Raw genomic sequence first — 27,586 nt, 5'->3', positions numbered from 1 at the left:
CTCCTATGGGTCAGTGTGTGAATGAGCCGGTCATGTAAAGGTGCTATACAGACCATTTGACCATAGGTGGATCCTCAGCTCCCTTTTCATCAGTGCAGTTAAGCCAATGCAAAATCACTCAGAATATAAAAGACATAGGAAACAAGATTTAGACAAAACCTCTTTATTTAAGAGGTGAGACACAGTGACGGTGCTGCTTCGCTCACTGGGCAGGAACATGGAGGCAGATCCTGTCAGACAGGAAGACAATGATGAAGACCTCAATACAAATGTCAGAGAGGAACTGCTGGTTTACTTTTACCTCACATCAGTTTCTGACAATTATCTACAAACTCTTTCCATAAAGAGCAGCAGCAGTATAAAAGACAAACAACTAAAAAAAAACAACAACTTCCACTTCATTTTATGTCTTTATGTAGAAGTCAGTGCTAAACTGAGGCTCTCATACAAACAGTTGTTTGGATCCACGGCTGATTCAGGTTCTCCTGCTGCATCCTGGGTACACAAAAACAGCACAACTTTTATCTTTTGTTCGTACAAGATGATGCTGCAGAGGAGACAATCATATGTTGAATGCATTAAGACTTTGCTGCTAATGGGCGCCTCCTGTGAGACAAAGGCAACTACAGTCTGCTACATTTCCACAGGACCTTCTGTTTGGATCCACGGTTCTCCTGCTGCATCCTGGGGGAAAAAAAAGGCACTGCTTTTATCAAGAGTGACCAGACAGAAGGTTAAACTTGTGATCTGTTCACGGATCATTTGGAAATTGTTCTCTTCATTAATAAAGTTTGACGTGACGACATCCTGTGTTCATATTTACTGATTCCTGAACTCTTCCCACCAGACACCTGGATACTTTTTTTTTTTTAGATTCTCCCTTTACTTGTTTGTAACCAATAGAGAGAATTATCTACTGCAAGAATTCACAAATCTTCAATGTTTATTGTGCTCCAATTCCAACATTCTAGAACTGTTTTCTACCTGTAAATCATCATCATATTAGAAAAGTGGAACAACAAGTAGTTCAGGAAGAAATTAAAGTTTGGTGTGGATGAAAATCAATAGTTTGCTCTGTGAGGAGAAAATAAAAGCTCACATTTCATGTCTAAACACATCCACCTGATGTTCTCGGAAAAGTTGAGCGTTTTTACCACAAGCTGTTGTGTCCCACAGGTTCTTCAGCCCAGAGGAACAGCCATCTGCAACGGGAAGAGATTTTCACAATAAGACTACAGCTCTTTACTCAAGTAAAAAAGGAAATAAGTGACATTATTATAGATGAAGTTGCCCTGCAAACAGACTAAATGTGACAAGTTTCTGATTTCTCACTTCAAAGCTGCTGGTTAAACTTCCTGTGGTTCACCTGATCTCAGCCACAATAAACCACTGATTTATTAATACTTCCCTGAGCTTTTAGTTGTTAAACTAATTTAAGAGTCTGAAATTTCATTAGAGCAGAAAAACCAGGAAACAAACTTTGTCCCTTAACTGCAACACTCCCACCGTGATGCGTTCATGGCACCAAGTGATGATTTTAGCCTCAAAGGGTGCAGCAGAGCGGACACACCTGAGCTCCAGGTGACACCACAGGGAGCAACATCACTGCTGCCTGATCTGGTCCTGAAGAACATCCCGTTACAAACAGACCACATGCTAATGCTACATGCTAACACTAGCCAGCGTGTTAGCCACTGATTAGCCACACGGTGTAACTGATCAGTAATTATTGACCATGTAGTCCAGTCATTAGCAGCAAACCCACTACAGACACACTTACTAATTAAACAGGACTTTAAAATTAACGTTACACTAAGTCTGAGCTTTAACTCTCCTGCTGCTGCAGAGTGTCTGTGTCTCACCTGTTTCCTCCTCTTTCTCCCTCTGAAGCAGCAGCTGATTAACAGGAAACAGCTGGGAGGATCTCTGAGGAACTTCTGGAGGTTCTAGTGCAAACACAGAACATTAGAACCATCAGTGTTTTACATCAGTAATCTGGTACTTTTGTTCTCTGACCTTCAGTGTGACAGTAAAACTGTTGTGCCCTTATTAGCATATATATATTAGCATATATCTGCCTCAAGCAGCAGTAAAATGTGGCAGCTGTGCACGTTAGCTAGCATTAGCCAATTAGCTAACAACTGACCACTGATTTGTTTGTGATTGTTCAGCCATTCAGCCTCAGACTGACCTCATTAACCAAAACCAACTCCGCGTCTCCATGATGATTTCCTCCTCTCGCCCTCCAAAGACTTTATGAAGCAGAAGTAAAGCTTCCGATTCTTTGTAGCTGAAGGAGAAGAAGCGACTGCCGTTGGAGAGAGCCGCGTCTCCAGACTATCGTGATGGACACACCATGCGGCCAATCACATGCGAGAACAGAGTAGGATCATACCATTATGTGAAAGTAGGAAGGGCGGCAGATACTCTGAAGACAGCTAGTGAGGTGGTACAGTCCAGGTACAGAGCCACAGAGAGAAGGAGCCGGATTTAAATGCAAGCGTTTATTATCACACAACTTTCTGAGACTCCACTGATGTATGTAATGGAAAGAATAATTCAATGACGTATGTTGCTACTATATATATAAAGCTATTATTCTTCCACCACTCACTGTAAACCAGTTCACTTGACCTACATTGTACCTTTGAGACTGCTTTTACCATAAATATGGTAACATTTACCATTCATTACTATCACCTTTCCTTGTACACATTTCTTACATTGGGTACGATAAATATCCAGAAAATGTGGAGTGGACATATGGACCAGCATAAAGTCCTGCAGCCTGGTCAGATGGCAGCTGCACATGCACAGAGTCTCCTTGTCGTAACGGGAGTCCAGCGCTCCTGGATGCCTGATCCAGCAAGCCCCTTTTGTGTTCATCATATGTGTACATTACTGGTTCATTGTTCTTCATCAGGGCCACCCACACATCACCTCCTTTGCGGTGGACATGGTAAGCAAAATAGTAGATCCCTGGTACGCTACAGGTGAAAATGCCAGTTTGTGGATTGTAGTCCTGGTTGCTGTTGTGCAGGAGTTTGTCAAAGATGACAAGAGAGCCCACAGGAGGGAGGTGTTGCCACGGTGACAGTGTTTGACAAAACCTCAAGAGCTTCAAAACTTTGTATCATCCAAGAGAGATGTCTGAGAACAAAACATGCACTTCCTCCCGCCATTAGGTGGCGCTATGACTATGGTTCTAAATTAGCATGTACATGTCTTCAGAGCCAGACAGTCATCGAACAGTATAAATGTGGTGAAGATAGGACCTTGTAGAGTGGAGTTACTGCACTTTTAATGCTCATGCGAAGGACATTTTTCTATCAAAATTCGCCATGGCGACACCTCTTGATGAAAACTCACAGTTTTCACTCCGGACCAACATCAACATCTTGAGGCTTTCCTGACCAAATTTGAAGTGGATCTGGTCAACTGGCTGGTCTTGAGACATCATTGCGTGAAACATAGCACTTCCTGTTGCCACCAGGTGGCGCTATGACTGTGAATGAATGTTGACATGTAGACGTCTTCAGGGTGGGACTCTTATCAAACATGTCAAGTTTGGTGCTGATTGGATCATGTAGAGTCTATTTATTAACAACTTCCTGTTTCATGGCGAGACACTGAAGTTTGACAGCTCGCCACGCCCACACCATTAAAGTTTTGTAGAGACTTTTAATAAATTTTAATCGTTAATGTCTTTTCTACCAGCTGACCAAGTTTGAAGTGGATCGCTTCAACCCCCTCGGACTAGTCTGTTCATTTATGTAAATCGCCAAAAATGTACGGAAAATCCAATATGGCCGACTTCCTGTTGGGTTTAGGTCATCCCTCCAGGAGACTTTTTTTGTACATCTTGAAGAGATACATGAACTCATCAAATTTCGTACAAGTACATAAAACACAGTTCCGGGGCTTGAAATTAGAGGGCGCTATGGAGCCATTTTGCCACACCCATTTGTAAGACCCATAAAATATGTAATTTTTCACCATGACTGATGCGTGTGCAAACTTTCATGAGTTTTTGTGTATGTTTAGGTCCTCAAACCTGCAATTTATTTCAGATGCATTTCCTTACATTTCAATAGGGTCCTTGCACCACTTGGTGCTCGGGGCCCTAATAAAAACTGTGACTTTGTGACAGTTTGGAATCTTGTGAAAAGATTTCCTTTTACTCAAAGGAAACTTATTGTCGACTGGGATGTGCAGAATTTCCAGAGTGAAGCTCAGAGCGGCTCAAATATACAGTCAGGAGCAGATGCCTCTGTTAAAGATGAATTCACTTTTCTGGACACACTGAAAATCTGAGGGCCACCATGTTTTATGTGCACAACAGTGCCATAAAACATTTGTCATCCCAATGATCCATATAGTAAATATCAGCCAATGCCACAGTAATACTATAAATACTAAGACTTTAAAACATGGCCTTCTATTTTGCATATCTCAATTTGTCAATCATTATCAGAGTTTGTTAATTTTGACCGTTTTGCCTGCAATTTGTAGACACTAGTGATGAAATAGTTGATGTTTGATCATATTTCTAAATGTGGTCAACAAATAAATTAGCACTTTTAAAATAGCTGGGGACATCGATATGACAATCTTTGTCGCTGTCACATGAACAGATAATAGCGTGATAGCGATTGCACAAAATGTAATCACCGTTTCATTTTAGGTGTGACATCTGTCGATGATCAGTCTCCAAGCTCAACTAAATAAAATAAAAAGCTCCAGTAAAGTGTCCAGCTAGGCCTCCAAGCCAAGATTTTGAGTCTAAACTGTGTTTCTACCAACCAGCTGCGTCTGAGGTGCCAAAAGTACAAATTCAAGCCTCCTTTCTACAGGAACTATAGTCACTATACTGCGGATAATCGGCCTCCTGTTGGTGGAGAAGGAAAGAAAGAATGAGAGGTAGGAGACAACATCAAAGTGACACACTAGGAAAACTATTATTTATTGGTTTTGTATTTTTTTTTTTTTTTAAAAAAACGCTTACACTCATTGAGTACAGCAGATAAAATCTCCAAAAGTCATTTTCGAAACAGTTGTGTTTGGAGTACAGAGCTTTAGAACCTTTTTTTGTCTGTTTTTTTTTTTTTCTTCTTTTTTTTTTTTTTTACAATTCTACAATTGAATCAAGGTCGAACTGGCATTTTTATAAATTATGTAAAAACTTGATTAACACAAAAATCACAAAATGACTGTGAGGGACATGAAAAAAAAGAAAAGAAAAAAAGAAATAACATGATGTGAATTTCATGTTACTCTCTTTATTATTGTACACAATATACAAACTGGTCCTTTGAATCATCTTCCTCACTTCCGCCTACTGTCTTACTCGGATTAAAAGGTGGAGATAAATAAATAGAGTATCTATGTATCTCAAAAAAAAAGGATATGAGGTAAGTGAGAATGGAAAGCATGTTAACTCCAAATAAACGAGCAAAAAGCAAAGCCTGACAACATACAAAAATACATATTTTCAAGCATGAGATTATTGAATCCATGACCAGATGTGACCAAGAGATCATTTCATACAGTAACCACTTTTCTAATTAGAACAATAATAACAATGTGATTAGAGCAGCACATTGTGCCTGTATTGAAGAATAAAAAAGAAACAAAACAACAACAACAACAAAAAAAAACAAACGTATTTCTGCTGGTTTGCTGTATACTGAAGTGGAAAATAATGAGGTGATCTGTAAGTTGAGATAACTACAGCTAACAACACTTGGGAGGGGAGTTTACAGCAAAACAACACAGGCAGAAATCAGAGTACGAGTTAACATAGTACAGATGGAGTTGCAGATGTCTTGCAGATAAAAACACGGCTTCTCCGGTTTCTGCAAGTGGATCAGAGGGGAGGAGAGAAAAGACGTGAAACGCTGGACACGTACATGTACAGAGAGCTGTTTACGAAGACACTGAATGCGCCTTACCTTCGCTGATTAGTGCACATTATCTGTGCTTGTCAGAGGATTTATGAGTATGACTGTTAAGGGAAATAGCAGATTAATCTAAGACTGAAATGCTGACTTTCAGTGAAGCACAGCTCAATTATTGATTGTCAAAAACATCTGTTTTGTCGTAGAACAGAGAGGAGCCTCGGAGCGCCCGCGCCGGTTCCGTTTCATCGGCTGACTGTGGTATTAAAAGGCTGTGATCCAACGCAGTGAAACAACATGTGGATCAGGAAGCTCGGAGATAATCGAAGGACGAACGCTTCGCTAATACTTGTGACGAGAGCCCGTGTGTAAATAAGCTCTGCTATAAAGTGGCTCCCTGAAATGTGGAATTAAAATAACGTGATCCAAGTTACAGAGCACATGATCAGTGGAGCCTGGCGCGTTTTATCAGAGGGGGCGGCAGGCGAATGGTTATAGGCTGAAGATTAGCGTACCAATTATGTTTACAAGCAAGTCCTGCTGGCTGGCTTCTCTGCGCAATATGGCATCTGCTGCCATTGTGAACAATCACTGCATCCAAGTGCCTTTTAGTGACACACGACAGATTAAAATGGAAGAAACTCGCTCATAACGGAAACAAATTTAGTGCAGCGAGTGGTTGTGCTGGATTCACGTGGACACACTGGTGCACGTCTGCACAAATGTTGACACAGTTTTAGAGTTAGAAGCTAGTTTGGAAACTGACGAGGTAAAGCAGTGAGGTTAAAAGAAAAAAGAAGAAGAGTAAACTAAAAGACTTTGAATATTAAAATATTCATACAAAACAGTACAAATTACCCAGAATTATGACTTAAGGATATTGCTTTTTGTCCTCCTTTCCTCCGCTGCTGTCCCTCTTCTCTTTCTTTTCAGATTTCTCTTTATCGTGTCTGGACTCCTGTAGCATAAGAACAAAGAACTATGAGCAGAAGCACATCGGTGGAAAAGGAAACTGAGCTGCATGAATATTTAGCGTTAACTTGAGTCTAAATCTTTTGTTCAAACAATGAAAACATTTTCTCTGTTTCTTAGACGAGGGACGATAAGACTACGTGTTCATGAGCTCATGGTCATGCACTCTACAGAGGGATCAGGACGGCGTGTGCTAAGCTGAGTTGACCTTTTTGCCTCCAGAGGACGTCCGCTCAGGTTTCACAGAGTCGGCCTTCTCTTTGCTGGAAGATTTGGATCTTTTGCTCTTCTCCTTTTCTGCTGAGAGCGGGGAGTCACAGGAAGGACTCGTGCTCTTGCTGTTTTTGGAGGAATCTGGGAAGAGAGGATTTAGTTGGATTGTTTTCCACACTGTACTTTGTGGGTGAATGGCTACTTTAGATTTGTCGAGAGCAAACTTACTGGTTCCGTTCTCGTCCTTTTTACGTTTGGATTCTTGGCTCGCTTCACGGTCATTGACAGTATGGTCCTAAAGGGAACACAGCACGACGTGCAGTATGTTAATTGGGCAACAAAAAAATCCTTAGCTAGTAGATTAGTAGTAGAGTTAGTAGAGAACAAGAAAAGTAACATTTTGTATGAAACTAAACATATCCTTCGGTGCTACTCTTGGTCTACAAGAGCTATTTCACATGTTTAAATGAATAGATAAAATCAGTGGCCATGGAAGACCTTTCCAAAAGTCTGTTTGTGCAGCGGTGTTAAATACTGACTCTTTTCCTGTCTTTCCGATCCTTCTCTTCCTTCTTCTCTTTGGATCGGCCTTGTGTGTTGTCTGACTCTTTCTTCTCCATCTCCCTCTCTCTGCTCTTGGACCGGGCTACTGAATTGTAGTTGATGTGGTGCTGCGAAGACAATTTTATATGAACAGAACAAGAGAAACAAAAAAGGATTTTTATGTTGTCAGGAGTGTCTTTCTACTTTTGAATAACCAGCATCGGAAACAAAAGGGGGAAAACAGCTAACTACTGGAATATTCTTCATTATCCTGCGTTCATCTGAACTCTTCTAAATACTGACTGACACCTGGATTTCTGTCTTCATCTATTACTGACATTTGAAATACTTGGAAAAACCACCACATAATCTGACAAATACATTTGAACCAAATCACTGCATAAACTTTACATGCATTTAAGTTTCCAATTAAAAAAAGCTATTAAATTATCAACGTCATGAACACAACACTCTCTACAGTTTAATGTCTGCAAACTAACAAGACTTAACAACTATTACAACAATGCTTTATTCAACGTGGTCATGTTCCTATTGGTGCGGTATGATTATCGTTAGTTCCCGGTGAAAACACGACTCTGTAAATTAGGTAATAAATAACAACAGCAACACCTATAACCCAAGTTGAAAATCACTGGAAATATTCTTTGCGGGATCCATCATACTTTATGTCAACACAGTGGACAACACTTCAGTTCAGGCCCCACTTTGGGGCATCATATGACCATTTTAAAATGGCTTATAAAACACTATAATGTAGCTGTGAGGATTTGTCAATAACTAGTTGTGTGTGGAGCCTGGTGTATAACAGATAATGGATGCCAAAATACCACAGCTGTAATGACATAACATTTGTTTTGTACTATTGGGGGGGGACTTGAAGTAAAGTGTTATCGTACAGAACAAGAATGTTAATGTGATTTTAACTAAATATGAAAGGACAATGACGGAGAACATTCAGTGAAACCTGTGACATTTTAGTCAAGTTGTACGTTTTTACCCCGACAGTTTATCCGACCTGCTACGACTTCATATTTAATTGTCTTGTAACTGTGTGAATCACAGAGGTGCTAACACTGACACTGGTCAGCAGACACATGTGCAGGATACAGATGTGCAGAAATGATACAAACATCCACAGAAAAATGAGGCCAGAAACCGCTGCCTCTAAATATTAGCTCAAATGGAAAGAATGCTGACCAATTATTATTTCATTGCAGAGTAAATCAGGAAATATGACTAATGTTTCAAGTAACTGTTAATGTATCAAAAGATTAGCCTTGAAGCTTAACCACTCTTTAACCCAAAGACATTATCACCTGGCAAAAGTCCTTTTCAGTACTATGGAGTATTTTAGCATCTTTTAACTCCGGCAGAGATTATTTTCTCAAAAACTAAATTAAACTCAAACAAACCCTGAATATCAAATACATTATTTAACAATATATATATATGGATATACATTTGCCAGGTGGTCAGAAGCTTCACGTCCGTTGTGTCTAAACAAGCAATTGCTTCCTTGAAAAGGTGATTATAAAGGTAGACAAAGTGTTTTTAGCTTGTTCCGCTTCCTCGAGTGGCCAAAAATATCAGCTGATACAGTTTTAAGGATGACCATCAAGTTCGGTAGTGGTGACACATGAATCAATCCACGACTACAATGTGTGAGAAAAGAAATAAGAGATAAATGGAGAACAGCCGTCTTAAATGAGATATTTCTTGTCAGCAGCTGCACCCGAACAAAGAAAACAATCTGAGAGAAGGTACGAGTAGCAGTCAGTTCAAACCTTGGATGTGGACTCCTTGGGTTCGTTGTTATTGTCCTGTAGGGATGAATGGAGATGACAGATGAGCTGGGAGGGGGAGGGAGGTTTGGGAGGAGGTTGTCAGACAGCAGTAGAGAGTTGGAAGAAGGGGTTGGGGTTGGGGAGTCGGGGCTGGCCGGACCAACAGCAAACTTCTCCCTTGACCTCTGACCTTCAAGGACTAAGGCTTTGACAAGGTTATTACATAGAGGAGAGTTCATAGGCTCAACATCTGGAATGTCAATACTTAAAATAGAAAAACCCTGAGCATATATGAAATAACTGCTAGTCATATTACTACAGACATGTCTGCAATTTCAGGCAGCGTAATATAAAAGTCCTACAGTGCAGCTGGTGTTCAATTCATCTAAAGTGCAAGTGCAGTGAATAATGTGTGTGTGTGTGGGTGGGTGTGTGTGTGCATGTGCCTGTGTGTGTATAAGACAAATCACTCAATTCTTATGTGCTTACTGCATCCCTACATAAGTAACTGTTGCTGTCACTTACAGTTCAGGAATGGATAAGACACAGGGAGCCTAATTCTCTGGTGGAAGGGTAAAATAAAGACCTATCACAAGCTTCCAGTTGTTTGGGCAACGCTCCAGACGGTTCAGGCTTCGCCCACTCTTTCCCTCCCTCTCTCTCTTTGTAGGAGCAGGCTTATTTTCCTCTGCATTTTTGGCTGATTGAAAACTGCGACATTCATTTTCTCCGTTGATCTCCGTTGCTGGTGGCTCTGATTTTCCATTGAATGCTTGCCAGGAGGTAGTACGACTGCTGATGCTGATGGCTGGTAGTTGTGGGGACAGCGTTGTGGGGGCCGGCAGGACTGACCAGACACGCATTGTGTGACGTGAAGGCTGCATGCAGGCCGTTTTAACAAACGGAGATAGAAGGGGGGACCGATGACTCAGCCGACGCAGGGAGGCGCTCCTACGGCAGAGTGGCTTCCAGGACACCATCCGACTCTCTGGATCCGGGCAGGTTGAAGGGAAAGTAAATACTTTATATCACTTTAACCAGGGAATCTTCTCCGCTCACAAAAATGGGAAAAATAATCTTGGGCACCATTTCAAGAAGTGAAACACTGCTCTCGGTGTTTTTAAAAAAAAAAATAAAAAAAATCTTTGCCATTGGAAAAGGCGAAAGCTCTTGATTTGGCAAGCCATTTTACTTCAGGTGGATATTATTCTCAAAAAGCAAAAAATCCATGAGTAATATAGAAATGCTTAAAAAACTTCTTTCTTCCCAAGGCACACTGACTGCTTTCATTAATATGAAAATAGATAAATATTTCAATATGAAAATACTTAATTTACACAATATTCTCTTGACTAAGTCCTTGAGGGGGTTTCTCCCAATTTTGCAAATTATTATGCTGATGTCCATGGAATGCTTTCCAACTCCCATGGATTTGGTTGGGATTTCCAGATGCCGTGCCTGCGTGTACGACAACTCTCCTTGGTGATCTTCAGGGCTGCTGGAATGTGCAACGGCAGGGAACGCTCCGGTAGATAGAGAAGAAACGGGCACAGCCTTCCTCAAGCCATACTAACCTTAACAGACGAGGAGTGGGACGGAGAGGAGTGACTGTCGAGCTTTCGTCTTTTGTGATCTGCAAAGGCGAGAACAGTAAAAATTTGTGTTTAGCTGAGCAGCACATTCGACCATCGAGAACAGCTTCCATTTAAGAAACTATTTTCCAAAACTATAAACATTCTGTTCGCTTTTTCTTTCTTTCATGTGATGTATTACAAGAAGTGTGTTGAAATAGCAGAGCGTTGGGCTAGAGGCCCAACACTAGACAAATTCCAAGAGGGGTCAATACTGATATACACAACGCAAGTGGACTGAAGTTTCCATGCATTTTATGAGCTGTCTGAAGAAAACAGCAGCACAACAGGCAACCAGAAAAAATGTCCTCACCCCTCTCAGATTCGGCTGACTCCGATCTGGGAACTGGTGACTTGAGGGACCCGGGCACAGCACTCCTGTCTCCTTTCTCCTTGCTCTTGGACTCCTTGATGGCATCTCGCTCCCTGGACGGCTCCATGGGCTCCCCATTGCCGGCTTTGGCCTTGTCATCTTTGCTGCTCTTCTCCTCAGCCTTTACTTTCTCCCTGTCTGCCTTGGGGGTCTTCTCCTTACCCTCACGTGCCGCCCGCTCCTCCTTCCCTGCTCTCTCGTCTCTCTGCTTCTCCCGACGGTTCTCCGCCTTTGTCTCGGGAGTGCTGCCTGGTGTCTTTTCCTTTTTCTCTTTTTTCTCCTTCCCGCTCTTCTCTTTGTCATCCCGTTCTTTAACGGCTTTGGTGCTGCAAAGGCATACATTTTTCTTTTTTCAAAATGTTTCATACGAGATTCTGCTGATCCTCACACAGGATTATATTCACTCTGCGCTTCTGTATCATATGGCCATAGATCATAGCAGCTCCTGGGATTCCTACCTGTTGAGAGCACCGTTCCCATTGCTGGTGGTCACTTTGGCTGCTGCACTGTTGGTTTTGTTCACTGGCTTTGTGGTCCCCTGAGATTTATCCTTGCCCCGATCTGCATAAAAACAAACCAAGAAATGCATGATCACGGGATTTATTAATACTGACATGCCAATTAGGATTTGTAGTAACAACAAATCAGAAACAGAATAAGTGTGCAGATGCAATGGCACTGCAGTTGTAAACAGGATCTGAGTTAAATCTGGTACAATACCAACATGTACCTGGTTCCTTACTTGTGAACTAAATGAAATTGTCAGTACTGCATTCAAAGCAGCCCCGTCGTGTTTTGAATCACTCACCACTGTCCTCTGATGCCCCCTCCTCTGTCTTGCTTGTGCTGGTGGCAGGCTTGCCTGTGCTGCCGGGGCCGTTCTGCTGACTGGCAGGAGTGGCACTGCGCGCTGGCTGCTCCTTGTGGTGAAACTCATTCTCAGGGACCATATGCACCTTCTGGCTTTTCAACCGACCTGAATAACTGTAAGACGCAAGGGTTTGCACAAGGTAGAGACAAAACCTCCAAAGATATTCTTTGTAAAAAAAAAAAACACAACTTTCAGACAGAAACGGTAACATGTTGAGTGCAACTGGACTTGCAATATACTGTCACTTTAAAGGCTGAATTATAGGCTCTGTAGAAAACAGACCATCTCCCCTGTCCATACCGGAGCTAAAAATATACTGGCCATCTTGCAAATTGCTTAAATCTTCAGCAACCTGTCTAACCGTCCCTTTTTATTACAAAGCTCTCCTACATGTCTGAATAGATATTAAGATGAAACATCTGTAGATTCAACAATTAGACAACGTGCTCTGCTTTTTTTCCAGGACCCCTTTTTTTTCTTCCCATGTTATGACCACACTTCACATAATACATTTTAACTGTATGCTCTACGGGAGCTGAACAGCACACAATGCTGTGTTACCCCATTGCTAAGGCATAGAGGTCTGGCCTCTTGTCCTTCTCCTCGAGGCAGATCTTGTGGACACGGCACTCCAGCGCTTGGCCCAGGTTCAGGACCTTGGGGTAGCAGGGAAGGATCTTGGTAAGCACGATGAGAATATTCCGGATGTGGGTGTAATCTCCCGTCTCCAGGCAGTGAACTGAAGCCTGGATGGAGCACAGACAGAGGACACGATCATGAATAAATAAATACATACCTTCAGTTCTGAAGCAGCTCTGACAGTCATTATCTAGACAGAATATCCAAGAAGAAAAACTGTGATAAAGAAGGGCAGCTCACTTTAGTCAGCATGTAGTGCCACTTGTGCACCACATGCCTGAAGTTCTCATAATCCAGCTGATCGGCTTTGTTCCCTCCATCGAAGCCTGTGGCTCTGAAGATGGTCAGGAAGCCAGGGTAATTGACGCACTCCTGACGCACAATAAAATGAGACAGATTAATTCCTGGCTCAAATGCTACAAATGAATCAAAGTGACAGATATAGAGGACAGGTGGAATTTGACACCTTCTCATAGATTGCACGGTCACTGTGCCAACGAGTCACCGTCTCCAGCATGCAGCAGAGGAAGCGTCCGTAGCGGTGAGACTCATTCTCCGTACAGCTGGCCACAGTGTATATGATAGCGGAGAACACCTGCAGAGTAACACAGTGTGTTTTCAAATCATGTTAAAAATGTGTGGCATATAGAAAAAGCTACAAAGCCTAAATTAATGTTAACATATGGTACGTCAGAGGTTTGATGCCGAGGGTTAATGCACCTAGCTGTGGTCCGTCTGACTGAAGTTTACAAATGGTCTTAAAAGGACTGCAATTATCAAACATCCCTTTCAAGCTTTAATTTGATGGTGCACTTTAGTGGTCATTGAACTGCTCAAATGAATTTTTTGACACCCGACACACTGAAACTTTTGAGACATTTATTCCTAAATATTTTAATAGTTATTTCTGCCACTTCTGTTCTGCTGACTGAGCGAGTTCAGAGCCTTCATTATCCTCCTCCATTAATCACATTATCGATGTTTATTCTTTTTCTTATTAAGCACTTTGTAGACTGCTGCAAAAATGTAGATACATAAATCATCATCATAAGTGCATTAGAGGCTGAGCATGTCTGTAAATGAGTGGCTCTTACCCTGTCGTAGCACAGGAGGGTGCAGAAGTTTGGCGTCTTCTGCTGGTGGACCAGCTCTACAAAGCGGGCACAGTACACGGCGTCGATGGAAGAGAAGATGCAGCGAGGGAACAGACAGAGCTGCAGGAACTTTGTTATGGTCTCGTTCTTTGTGGATTCTGTCAAAAAACATTTAAAGTTGTATCAGTAACAGCCACAGACAGGAAATCGTGATCATTTTGCCAGGCTTTTACTTCTTGATGAGTGACAAACATCTTGTGTCTACATGGAGTCTATTTCACTTTGCTTCCAATATGCTTGAACGTTGTGTCCCATACATGCATTACATGTATTAGTTTTTAAGTTTTAAAGATGACTCACACTCAAATGGATGGACGTGTTTCTCTCAATAGAGAAATCACAGCATTGTGGAAGACATCAGCAGATAAAGATGCATCAGTACTGTCACTGGAGTGAATATTAAGAATACTTACTGGCCAACAGCCAGTTGTCTTTCTCCAGTTTGAGGCGGTGTAGGACCCTTTGGACGTGCTCCAGTTGCTTCTTTTCCTCCTCTTGCAGTTTTTCCTGCAGGGCAGTGCAGCGTTCCTTCTCCTTCTTTTTCTTATTCATGGGCTACATTGCAGGGAAACCACAAGAATATTCACACCATAAACAGACACACAGCTCTTATAAACTCACTGACTCTAGCGCTCCTTTGCAACAGCTGCTTTTTGTTTTCTTAATGTACAGGGTTTCAATTGCTGCAATTATTGTGAGCCACACCACACAAATGATTCAGTTAACTGTAAAATGTAAATACGCTCACGAGTGTGGTTTAAGTGTTTGGCAACAGCTGTGGACGAACTACTCACTATCTCCGGGTTTTCCTCAATGGCTTTGATCTGGGTCTTCAGCTTGTTGACCTCACGCTCGTAGGCAGCGTGTGGAACGGCCAGGTCGTACATGGTGAGGGACCAGAAGGTGGCGTAGAACTGAGGGCGGAGGTCGTCCCACACCCTGGCCGGATGGAGGGACACCACAGCCTCATGCACTGGCGTCATCACCTGTTCACAGGCTGCCACGTACTTGTGTACTTTCTGCTGTTGTCGGTTGCCTTTCTCTGCTTTCTTCAGCTCATCGTACTTCGACTGTGAATAGAGATCATTAAGGGCTCAGTTTTTCTCCCAATCAAAAAATGTTATTCTTTCTAGACTATGGCTTTTTGTTTTGATGTGAAATACTTTCTCTGTGATGAAATAAATTTAGATAAACTAGCCAACAACTAAGTGCTGGTTTGTGCACAAATACACACTTACATACAAACTTACAAAACCCTTCTGAAAAAGTATTAATCAGATTTTTTTTTTTAAACTTCCTGCATTTTTTTTTTATCAAGTTCAATAATGATTTTTTATGACATGCCAAAATGGCCTTGCCCTAAAAATGACTTGGTTCCAGTCCTGAGGTAGAGTCGTCCACTCACCAAAATCTGGTGGGCGTACATTGGCCGAGACAGGAAGAAGGCAGCATCATGTGGAGTGTGGAACTGGTTACAAAGGATGTCAATGGAAGGAACCCGCTTGATGTAGTCTTCTGTGCTAAGGTTGGAGGCCAGAAAGCCACCAAACTGCACCAACGTGTCATGACACTGCAGGAATACAAATATTTATCAGATATGCAAATTCAGGGATATTCAATCTGTTATTTTACTGCCAAAAACCAATGTAAATTAGCAATCTTCCTAACTCCGGCATGTTTACATATATTATCATATCATATATATTTTATACTGATGTTAACTAACGTGCTCTATCAAAAAAAACAAAATAAAAAACAGAGATGGATTAGATTAACATATTGAGAGAGGATGTCTACCTGGTCATAGAGGTGGCCGACAAGTTTGAGGTGTTTCTCTCCACCCTCCAAGAAAACCACACCATTTCGTTGCTGGGCCATGAGTAAACACAGCGGCAAGGCCAACTCGTGGTCCAGCAGTGCATCCTTCAGACGCTGTGATGACTTCTTAGTGTTCCTGATCTGGCCGAAGTAGCCACCCTGTTGACACAGTCACATTTATAGTAATCACAATGACCTGAGCTCCGGAGGAGCACTGGTCCAGGTGCTCAAACAGAGACTGCGTTACCGAATAATAACCGTACTCGTGTCTATATACCTCAGCTTTGAGTTGCTCCCCTCCAGTCATGGCCTCCAACTGCTCCGAGGTCATTTCATCTGTGATTTCAATGCCAGCCATTTTCTGCACCACCTCTTTCAGAATCAACAGGTCAAAACTGCAGAGAGAGGAGAGACGTGTAAAGCAAAGCACATTTCCTGACACATTAAAAGAGGCATAAGGAAATAAGCAATAGGCAGGCATCGCATGCCAAAAACCACAAAGCTACATTTGTGCGTCTATAATTTACATTTACACCATTACAAATTCATAGTAACTGCAGCTTGTAATACTATTTTTAGAAGTCCATATTCCACTGACATAGTGAAAATAAGCATAAAGAATTTAACCCTGCTGGTGCTTGAACTCCGAGCACATTCTCTAAACTAGTCATCCTGTTCTTTGGAGCAACTTACCTCTTCCCGGCCTTTAGCTGATTGGTGACATACTGAAGAAGGCCAGCCAACTCAATTGGGTATTTTCTGAACACGGCTCCACACAGACTTGCCAAGCCTTGGTTGACAAGAGGAGCAGGTGTATGTTAGATAGTCATTAAAGCATCAAACAGTTTCTCTCCTTTTGCATGCAAATGACTGATGCGAGGCCAGTTAACTGCGAAAGCTCTTACTCTGAAGCCATGAGGAGATGGTGGTGTCGTCATGCTTCATCTTCTCTTTCTCTGGGTTGGCCAGAGCCTCTATGATGCAATCTGAAGACAGAGTTAAGTGGAACACCATGGGAAGCAAAAAAGAAGCCCGTCTTACACCCCACTGCCTCCAACAACACACTCACTCAGACACACACTCACTCTCACACACACAGTTAGCCGACTTGATAAAGAGGATGTAGGATACAGGCTAAGACATCATAGTTGAGGGATGTGAGGTATTTCAAAGAGTCCACCACTGGAACGATGAGGTTGTCGTACCACTGGATCTGAGACAGCATCTAATACACAACAGGACAGAGTGGGTAAAACATAACTGTAGAGGATAAACTCATACCTGATAACTCCCCTAAACCTCCACTGAGTGGCCAAACAAATCTGCTGAAGAATCCTTAGAATATATGTGCAGCTACACTTCAATATCCACAGATCAGGGGAGTAAATTTAATTGCAAAACGGAGTTGTGTTTGAAAAAACTGAATTCACATGTATCACACCAAAGTGTACTAAGAGATTGTTTCGGTCAGTGCAGCAGGAAAACAGTTCCAATTTGTGAGTTTTTACCAAGTGGCCTTTACCTTGATTCATGAATGCGTGATTTGTAAGCAGAGCTCTAAGGTGTAAACAATTCCCAGAGCAGACGCCACTGAGAGTGCCAGAAAAATGGAACTGGTATACAGAGCAAGCAAGGTGCTACATGCTGTAGAACATTGTTTGTTTTCTCCTGCAAAAATCTGGCATTTATTTCTTTGTAGTTCGCAGACATCACTTAAAATGAGACTAAAGTAAAATAAAAGAATCGGAGCAAAAGACACTTACATAATCAAAGAGGATGGTGGGATTGCTATGGCTCAGCTTGCCAATCTGCCTTCCAGATTGTTTCACATTCTCTTTGGTCAACCGCCTAGGGATGGGGGAAAAAAAGACAGGAAACAGCAGATTAAAAACACAAGACATTGCAAAGAGAGCTGTAAGCAAAACCCGTCACTTCTGTAAGCTTCACAGCAAGTGGGGGAAAAAAAGCTCTTATGGTTGTCAGCTTAAGATAAAAGTACTGTCATCGATTTCTTCAGTGGCAGAACAGTGTTAGAATAATTGCTTCACCATCACAAAAAAAGTGCCATTTTAAATTCTTAAGCCGTCCATGTTAAACTGTGCTTTCAATACAGCTTCACTTAAGATGGCTGGTGAAAAAAACAAAACATCTCTGCATGGTTTTACTAGCAAATCCAGTTCATCTGGCCGATAAGCGCGTTATAAATTAATACTTACAAAGTACTACAAAGATTTGCAGCTTCATAGATGTAAAGCTGTTTGCTTACTGGAGGCTATTTACTTTGGATTTTTTATGTCATATATGAATACGGGAGAAAAATAAAGTAGAAATACCAAATATTAACAGTCTTAGACATCAAATGGGAAGATTATGGTTAGCAGCAAATAAAGTGGGTCCCTCTGTGATGAAGCAGCAGCAGGACAAAAAAAGATGGCCTTGATATTCTGTGTTCAAAGCTGAATTTGTTGTCCACCTTCTGCTCTGCACCCTCTGAACCGACTTACCTCAGATGATGGTGAGGTTATGTGTGATGCAGGAAAACACAAAGCATTACATTTCCTTAACTAATGACTGACAGACTGCAAGAAGGTGGACAAATATCCCAGAAATGTCCTTGGCAACTGTTTAGAGACTGGACTTGAACAAATGGTAGGTGCCATTCTGTCATTCAAGGTTTACTCTCTTCTCAAAGTAAAGCTACAGTCCGCAGGACAGAACAGGACTGAATTAGCTGGGAAGAATGAATAACTATACATTTTTAATAATGACATACACAATGGGAAGCACACAAGCACTGAGCTGGTGTTTGGACTGGACACATAGCAAAACTAAAAGACAGATGATTGCACAGAAATTAAGCACTAAAAGGTTTAAAAAGCAACTTACTTCATGATGTATTTGGCTCTTTCCACAGTTTGAGCTTTGACTTTAACCAACAGCGGATGGCTGGAGTAGGTCTCATTCTTCCATTGCCCATATAACCGGTACCTGAGGGACCACAGATGGAGGAAGGACAATTAAACAGTAGGTTTAGCTGCACAGCACTCATTACACATTGTCAGGATTGGCAGAATTGAATCGAATGTACAGTTTCACAGCTGTAGAAATCTACACATTTTCCTCATAGTCAGCTTTGTGGAAAGAGTTTTTAACAAAAGCCAAACATGTCAGCTTTCAAAGCTTGCAATTCATAGCAGTAAATAGTATAATAGCCAATGAATAGTGAAATAGCCACCTACTGTTTAGCATTATGTTAAACTGTGACTATTTGCCGGCTAACAGCTGGGTTCATTTCTGCCTAATTTGCGCTCAGCCATCCATAAAAATAAAAAAAAATGACTGCTCCTTCATGATTGGTTGACCCCTCTTAAAAGAAAAATCAGATCAGTTTGCTGTGTTTCATATTTGGAGCGAATAATGTCAAGGAAAGCATCAACAAATTCAGCATTAATAGTAGCCCACTGTACAATACACTGACACAGCCAAGCATAAAAGAACTGTGCTACTTGTCTCGATTTTCTGTTCATATCAAATCCTTCCTTTGACAGTGTCGACATAGTTTGGTGTATAACACAATGAAATAATCTACACAGTGCTACGGTGTTCAGTGACTAAAGAAGTTGCATTATTAGCAGCGACAAACTGCCACACACAAGTAAAGGACAACAAAACCTTGGGGAGTGCCAAGTGTCACTGCTCATCGGCGGTACTCAAACAAAGGCTCTAAAAATAAAACTCTGGCTTTATTCTGGAGCAGAAAAGATGACTTGTGGAATAACACAGAGAAATGCATTTTAAACATGGTTAAATTAACTGAGTTTTTGCTTCTGTGTGCTACTCTTCCCATGCCAGCTGGTAACCACCATCCTGGAACACAGCCTGGGGGTTTACTATCCAGCAGCTCAATTAAACAGTACTACATGTAGTGAGTGAGTGTGTGTGTCTCACCTGTGCTGGTAGGGAAAGAGTTTGAAGAGACCCCACAGCTCCTCAGACATGCAAGCATTACACTCCATCAGAGAGAGAGAAGGGAGCAGCACCTGGTCTGCAATGCTCAGGAAACAACTCAGTAGTGTTTCCTGAAATGACAATACAATCAACATGAAGAGGGATCTCACAGTAACTTACCGTATACTACAGATATAAAGTGACAGATGCATTAAAGCAAAACAATGTTTTTACTCATTTAAATTGAAATATTAGTCAACAGTGCAGTCCAATAGTCACAAATACAAAGTTAGTTTTACACTTACCATTTTGTCTTTAACATCAGCTCTGCCATCACTTTGGTACTGAGAAACAAAGACCACCAAATATGAGCCAAAATCACTTTTCAGCAGTAGTGCAGATGTAATAACATAGAAGTTACAGGTCTGTACCTCTTTCATGAAAGCCTTGCCCAGACGCACAACCTTGGCGAAGAGGATAGGGTCGTGGGAGAGGTGAGGGCCAAGGTAGCCGAGCATGCTGAACGTGTCCCTGCGTAGGTCCTCAAAGCTTTCTGCAGGCCGAGGGGCCCGCTTGTTCCTCAGTGGATGCATTACACATCCCCTCGCCCCTTTCGGGAGGCCAGCCCTGCGTGGAACAGACCAGTGTGTCAGAGCCTACCATTACTTTTTTATTTTAGAGTTAAAGTAGCCAGTTCAAACTTTACAATAAGAGGTGCTTGTGCTTTTACTGGTCTGACAACACGTAGTGGGCAGCAAGTGAAAAATGGAAAAATCGACACCTTTTGTAAAGAGGCTCCACAGTCAGGTGCACAAGCTGGCAGAGCGCAAGTGCAATGGCCTTGTGAGAAGTAGCATAGAAGTAAGGCATCTGGTCCATAATACTCTGGGCATGGTGCCAGTCGCCGATTCTAAGTAGCGCTTCCAACAGACCAAGCTTCTGGTTATCAGGTGGCTGTAAGTACAGAAAAGAGCTGCGACTGAGTGTCTGTGTATCATCACACATGTCAAAGTTCAGTAATAATAATAATAATAATAATAATAATGCATTTTAATTGTAGTGCACTTTACATGCGCAAATCTCAAAGTGTACCAGTACCCATCAATAAGGCGGTAAGAGCAGAGTACAGTAGTGGCAGAAACTGAGCACAGTCCTACTGAATCTACTTCTGTTCATCTCTCTCAATCCTCTCAACATCCATCCATACTGACAGCACTCTGCTAGAACTTGCTCAGATATACAAATGCTGCGATACCTTCTCGTTCTTCTCCTCCTCCTTCTCTTTCTCCTTTTCTTTGTCTTCATTTTTCTCTGAGGGCAACACAACCATGACCAGCTTGCGGGCTATCTGCTTGGCCTCTGAGATGTCTCGTTTGTGTTCCTCTATGATGGTGGCATCTAGTGGCATTAGCTGGAATGACAGAGAGACACCGATGGAGCTGAGTTCACAAGTCTAAGTATACATGTGTGCCACATAAATCATCATGCAGACATCACAGGAGCTTATAGTTTTACGTTTGCAAAACTAATATTCCCAAATTCTAATTGACACGTGTAAATTGACTGGTGATATCTCGAGCTGTTCCTGTTCCTTACATGTACGTAGAGATCTTCCAGCTCTATCAGGTTATGATGAAGCAGAGCAGCAGCAATGTGGTAAAGTGACTTGGGTGTTTCCTCATTAGGCTCCTAAAGAAAGACACATGAAAATAAATCAATAAATTAACACAAATGTTACAAATTAAATATAATGGGCTTGCTAAAAAGCTATAAAAGTACCAGGAAATATCGTGAAATATACAAGCAGGCTACATCATGAATACATGCAGCTTTAGATTTCCCTGCTTATTGGTCAGTTTATACTTTTATCCATCTTTCATCACCCATTCTTAATATTCTCACCTGGTAGAATTTGAACTTGAAGCCCAGGATGTGGCAAAGGGTGAGTGGCTCACACATGTAGGACTTAATGAGAGCCAGGAAGAACTCATCTTGGTCAGATCGACTCTCGTACACCTCCAGGATAATATCCAAAACACGATTAGGGTCCAAGTTGAAACATCCTGCAGGCAGAAGAAGTAGAAGGACTAAGCAGGCAATTGGGGGGAAAAAACCCAAACAGATCTGTCAGTAAACTCTGTTTATGGTTAATTATAACTATAAATGGTTTGAGAACAGAAAACACAATAAAAAACAGAATGAGCAGATAATGAAAAATTTGTCCACATAAGTAAGTGATCAATTAATAATAGTTATTCCAAAGCCTCAACACAAAGAGCTACTGAGGCCAACGCCCTGACAACTCTTACTCCGAATATGAGCGAGACCACCAACGGTCCCTCATGTGAAGATCTAAGAGACTGACAGGTGGCATATGGGCACAGACTTCTATGCAAAGCCCTGTATAAATAGCAGTATAGTAGAGTCATTGCAGAATGTAACAAGTAACCAATGGGGAGAGGTGAAATCAGCTGTGCTGTGTGTGAGAAGGCTGCTGATACTACATATTTGAATATCCTCAGACTTCAATCTGTTATTGTCAATGTACAAACAAACATGGCAGGCACAGCAGCATCATGTTTCGAGACGTGTCTGGTACCTATGAGGGACTTGATGCTCTCCAGGACAAGGTGGCTGGTGATGTTGCCTGAGAGGTCTTGGCCAAGCTCGGTGATTAGTTTGGCATAGCCCTCATTCTCCTCCCTTAGCAAGTTAAACTTCTGTTGCTTGTAACTGAGAAGAAACAAACGATTACACAAATATTGGATACACATTAGAAAAGGAGTTGACTGCACTGAAATGCACTGAAAATCTCCGCTAAACTGTGCGTTCTACTTACAATAGTTTAGTCTTGATTTTTACAATCTTCTGATTGAACTGATGGGCTTGTTTTATAAGCCCAAGGGATTCAAGGGTTTCTGGGTCCAGCCTCTCTTTCAGGATGGCCTCCGGAATAAAAAACTGAAACACAAAAATATGAACTGGCAAATTAACCCAGAGCTGGGTATCAAAATCATTAATGCATCTACCACAATAACAGACAGTGGTATAAACTTCATCTGAAGTTGCCAAATTCCTTTATACCAAATACACTATCATGCATTAAGGACAATAAGCATTGTGAGTATTTAACTGAAATGCAAGTTCTCGTATTTTCACAATATGAATACCTGTCTTTTGTATTCTCTTGCAGTATATAGTCAGAAGTGCATGCAACAACAGTTTTTTTTTACTGTCAGTTACGTAAAACTTGAATACAGAAATATTCTTCTTACCAAACATGCTCCCACCAGTTGTGTGTAATGGTCACGTTTGTTTTTTTCTTCCAGTGAGCCAGTCTCTAAATCTGTGAAAAACATGATTTAAAAAAAACATTATGACAGCAAATTGCCAAGTTACTAAAATCTATTATGATATATTTACTTGGGTCACTTTTAATGCAGTCCTTCCGATACAGTAACTCCATACTTAGAATAAAAATCCATATTTACCTAGTATACTGAACACATCTGCTAAAATTGATGGCATGTCATCTCGGAGTTCCTGCAAGCAAAACAAAAGTTGACTGAGAATGTTTGAGCTGAGAAAAAAAAAATACTTCTGATATATTTTCTGGCACAATGACACCAAAATTGTGTCCAAGTCAATATCAAATCAAGCTCTGTATGTTTACCAGTCTCACAAAAATAAATGGATTTCAAAGTCTATGTCGTTCCATATTTGAAAAACAAATAAATGTCATTAAGCTTTTCTGTCATATAATGCTCAGCCTGGCTGAACATTGTATGCTAAATTTACAAACAAGCAGAGTGCAAAGCCAAGGCAGAAAGAACACAACCATAACTGAGCCTAAGCCCAGTATGTCACCAGTGCCAAAATGACGTACGATGATGTAGAAATTCTAAACATATCAGGTGCCAGAAAGAAGGGTACTGCAATTTCTGTGCAGATTATTAGCACGATAGAATGGAAACACGTAATAAACAAGGAATTACAGATGTGTGGTTTGTTTTGAATGTACAGCGCAGGCACCACAATATGTTTAATGGTGTTTTAACCTCCAAGCAAAAAAAGTCTTTGTACCATCATTTCCCCAAGGACGTTGGCGACAAGATCCAACTTCAGGTTCCCCTGTACAACTTGCCAGCAGAGCTCGTATAAGGCGGCCTGTATATCTGGAGGGGTAAACAGACGAAACACAGTTTATCTTACACTGAATTGAAAGAGCTGTCAGGAAAAGGCTTTAACACTGAATGTGAAAATTAATTCCTAGAAATTGCTGCAATGTTTCTCTATTCCTGTTTGCAAGTCAAGCCACTGAACTTGACATACAGTGAGGACCAGATATGCATCGCTAAGGCTGGGAGCACTGACACATGAATGTATAATTATCACTAATGCTTTATAATTACAACTTACTTTTTATGCATGTCTGTGTTTTGACAATCTATTCCAAAGATTTCAGCTTGCATTCACACCTAAGTTTACTGTTGTGCAACAACAACGTCATACTGGCATTCAGCAAATAATTGAAGCAAACACTCTGGGCTATCTGGAAGTCACAGCTTGACTGAAAGCTGTCATATTATGGAAAACGATTCGCTGTGTGGTGGCATTTTGCGAGGCTGAAGAATTAAAAGTGTGTTCTTTGGATTTCTATGCCAAGACACTGTTTGTTTACAGGCTCTGTTTGTTAACAAACTAAAATTTCCAGGAAACACAGCCAAGATTTCAGCTGTACATTGATTACAAAGAGTTTCTTTGACTGGCATAGTTTACCAACTTTGATCTAATTTTGGTACATAATTTCAAACTATTCCCTTTTCTTACACAACAAATTGGTTCAAACTACCGCAATTCCCATGCAGGATGTGCGTACGTGTGAAGCTCAATTACATTGACAGGCAAACAAAAGGCGAGTTTATAACAGAACGATTCTGAACTTACCTCTAATCTCACTTCCATGATTTGTTTTCTCTGTCAGTTCTTTGCAGAGTTGTACGCTATGAAGTAAAGAGATGAAAATATGGTCGGTTAGGCGGCACAAACATGCCAGTCCAAAGCCTGTGAAACTGCCCAAACCATCTACAGTCACTCTACCAGAGATTTATACAGTTTATTAAAGCAATCCCCACCCATGACAACAATGCAACACATTGGCGTCAGTGGTTAATGACCAGCACACCAATATTCTTGTAATATCTGGAATACTTGCTATCTATAATGTGCCAGATACAAGGAGAAGTTTGGATAAGAAATGACTGATACTCCAAAAGTCCTAGTAGACTGAATCTGAATGTGTCCAGGGTGACTCAGGGCTGACCTCAAGGTGGCCTTTGACTTCCATTAAAACTTACAATTGAACACACCACAGCACACTAGCTGACTGCCTCTGTTCCCAAATCAACATTAGCTTTATGTTTGGTGGTAAGGACAGATATACTGTACATGCAATAGTCAGTCAGAGATGCCCAACAGCAGTGGACTGACAGCAGTGTGTCCAGGGCCAGAGCTCTAAGGTCAAACACAGCGTGGCTGATATTCACATGAGGCTGACAAGCCATTTTTACTACTTCAAGCTAAAAGGCATAGCACTAAATTAACTTCATGCCCTGCTAGGACTGATTAATCCCACTGTTTCACTTGCACAACTGATTGATATCAGACACCGACAGATTCAAATGACCAAGTTTTGCGGCGTTTTAAGATAAGACTTTCATTTGACCTGAAAACTAGTGGTTATGTAATAACTATGTGACATTTAGATTATCAGCACACAGAAATTGCACTTACACTTGCTTACACAGGATGGCATCCCTGTAGGGACAGGGAGTCTGTATGGCTTGCTGACATGGGGCTTTAAACCGAGACCCTCCAAGTAGAGGATTTACTGTGCTGCTCAGACAGACACACTACATTTAAGTATCTAGTGGTTTTGGAGGAAAGAAATACAGTATTTTCCCCCAGTTACACAAAGTCTATTTAGCACTTTATGACTAAAGTTGACTGCAGCTTCATCTCAGCTTTGAACGGCAGCTGAAATATCAAATATGAAGTGTTTTACAGATAGTGCACAGAAGGGGATCTGTACCAGCCTCAGAGACACCACAGAGAGGGAATTGTATACATAATTTAAATGCATGTCTGAGTCTTTCTTTTGATAAGAACATTTTACAAGTTTCTAGTCGGTTCCAAATCTGTGCCATCAGATGCAGACACAGGCTTTGAGTATATGACTAAGAGTGGAGCACTTGGAGTGGGTTTCATTGGAGGCCTTACTTAAATGCGCAAGGCCTAACAGCAGTTAGCACTGTGGCTGAGTATATAGTGTGAAGTACGTGACGGCTGCACTCAGGAAAATGAGTGACTCTCTTATTCAAGCAACATTTTCCTTTTTAAGAATGGCAGAGCTGGCAGATCCCATTGTGTCCTGGGTATTGATTTCCAGATGTCGTTATGGCGAGCTGCTACGGTGCTGCCTAGATAAGGGGAAGCTGACGTGCCGATTAAGTTGATGCTCGGTGTAAGGATATCATCGATTAGCACAGAGCGCAAAATTTAGTGTTATCTTACATTATAACCGCTATTATTTGTTTAACGCGAACTGATTGATGGGTTACACAAATATCTGGCTAAGCGTTAGCTGGCAGGGTGTAAGTTAACGTTACGACTACAACCTCCGGTTTTATCTTTCAGAAGAGAGAGTTTACCAGTCAAAATCATCTAATGTTATTCTTCTTATACTGCCATACCCGGACAAGATAACGTTTAACAAGTCAGTCGGCATCACACTAAGCTAACGTAACAGCTATTTTTGCTTTAACGTTATGTCAAGATCCGTCTTTTCCCTCCACTCGATTAAGTTGCTCTACCCGTTAACCCAACACAGCGCCTGCCAGCTCCTCGTCCACTATGAGTTGACAGGCTGAAAACTTTAACTTTGGTATCTAATTCACGTCGGTTTTACAGGCTAGAATAGTATTAATGTAGCAAGAGAATGGATGCTACACAGATGCTAGTTAGCTTGGCTCTGCTAGCCACCGTGTTTACAAATTAAAGAATGGTCTAGTGGGAGCGTAAGCTAGCCAAATTGCTAGCATGCATGTAACGTTAGCTAGTTAAATTTAAGTAACGACTCCACTAAATTACTATATAAAACGGCGAATCGACTGTGTTCACTATTAAATACCAGCTAGACGTTTAGCTTAGTTATGAAACAGCGGCATTAATACCGTTAGCAGGTCACTTGAAACGTTTTCTAGCTTGCTAGTGTTACCGCTGCTGTTAGCCGTAGCAAACACACTTGAAAGACTAGCCTTAAATTGCAATGCTAAGTGCGTATTTCTTATTAGTTAGCTCATCTTGGTCAACAACTGTTAAACCACTATAACATCCGACGCCGTGCTGGAGCTCAGGTTTACTCACAACTCGTGTTTTCCTGATTTTTCCCAGTTTTTGATCCATTCAGCAGGGAGGATAAGTGTCGCCATCTTCCATGCACACAGCCCGGATGTCTAATTCATCATGGCACACACAGGGTCAAATGTGGTGGTTAGCTGCTGCTGCTAGCTTAGCTTAGCTCACTGTTGCATGGTGGGACTCTGAGGGCATTGTTAACACGGAACTTTGTGTTCCCTGAGCGGTAAGGCTGCACATCAGGCAAACTACATTAACTACCATTTAATATAACAAGTTCAAATCAACAATACTTTGTGCTAAATA

The 27,586-nt window shown here is 41.4% G+C and overlaps 1 protein-coding gene across 3 annotated transcripts; it reads right to left on the bottom strand.

Moving 5' to 3' along the window:
- Positions 1–5,263: 5,263 nt before the first annotated feature.
- thoc2 (THO complex 2) lies at positions 5,264–27,368 on the bottom strand. Of its 3 annotated transcripts, XM_070843083.1 has the most exons (39): positions 27,290–27,368; positions 24,812–24,867; positions 23,948–24,039; positions 23,356–23,407; positions 23,140–23,210; positions 22,704–22,825; positions 22,464–22,597; positions 21,767–21,927; positions 21,461–21,553; positions 21,120–21,275; positions 20,646–20,818; positions 20,296–20,491; positions 20,170–20,208; positions 19,865–19,995; positions 18,803–18,904; positions 17,680–17,764; positions 17,048–17,141; positions 16,822–16,902; positions 16,610–16,706; positions 16,194–16,311; positions 15,896–16,075; positions 15,504–15,668; positions 14,893–15,168; positions 14,512–14,653; positions 14,039–14,196; positions 13,411–13,539; positions 13,185–13,316; positions 12,867–13,051; positions 12,243–12,418; positions 11,893–11,995; positions 11,375–11,760; positions 11,005–11,063; positions 9,431–9,466; positions 7,622–7,753; positions 7,311–7,377; positions 7,078–7,223; positions 6,779–6,855; positions 5,952–5,998; positions 5,264–5,855 (listed from the first exon to the last, which is right to left on the bottom strand). In XM_070843083.1, exons 1-38 carry the CDS (start codon positions 27,352–27,354, stop codon positions 5,971–5,973), a joined length of 4,695 nt encoding a protein of 1,564 aa, XP_070699184.1. In that variant the 5' UTR covers positions 27,355–27,368; the 3' UTR covers positions 5,264–5,855; positions 5,952–5,970. The 3 variants fall into 3 exon arrangements, with proteins under 3 accessions (XP_070699184.1, XP_070699185.1, XP_070699183.1); XM_070843084.1 differs by lacking the exon at positions 5,952–5,998 and having other exon boundaries at positions 6,756–6,855; XM_070843082.1 differs by having other exon boundaries at positions 5,264–5,998.
- Positions 27,369–27,586: the final 218 nt, after the last annotated feature.

The sequence above is a fragment of the Pempheris klunzingeri genome, chromosome 14 (assembly GCF_042242105.1).
Source record: "Pempheris klunzingeri isolate RE-2024b chromosome 14, fPemKlu1.hap1, whole genome shotgun sequence".
Lineage (NCBI taxonomy): Eukaryota > Metazoa > Chordata > Actinopteri > Acropomatiformes > Pempheridae > Pempheris > Pempheris klunzingeri.
Note: the sequence above shows the minus strand (reverse complement) of the source record. Positions and strands in the feature narration are given on the sequence as shown.

Excerpts from the sequence above, each read along its gene's own strand:
- thoc2 (XM_070843082.1), bottom strand. The coding sequence starts at position 27,354 with ATGGCGACACTTATCCTCCCTGCTGAATGGATCAAAAACTGGGAAAAA. Across the intron at positions 11,996-12,242 it reads GGGGGCATCAGAGGACAGTG|ATCGGGGCAAGGATAAATCT; the intron begins GTGAGTGATTCA and ends GTTTTTATGCAG. Across the intron at positions 11,761-11,892 it reads GGGAACGGTGCTCTCAACAG|CACCAAAGCCGTTAAAGAAC; the intron begins GTAGGAATCCCA and ends ATGCCTTTGCAG.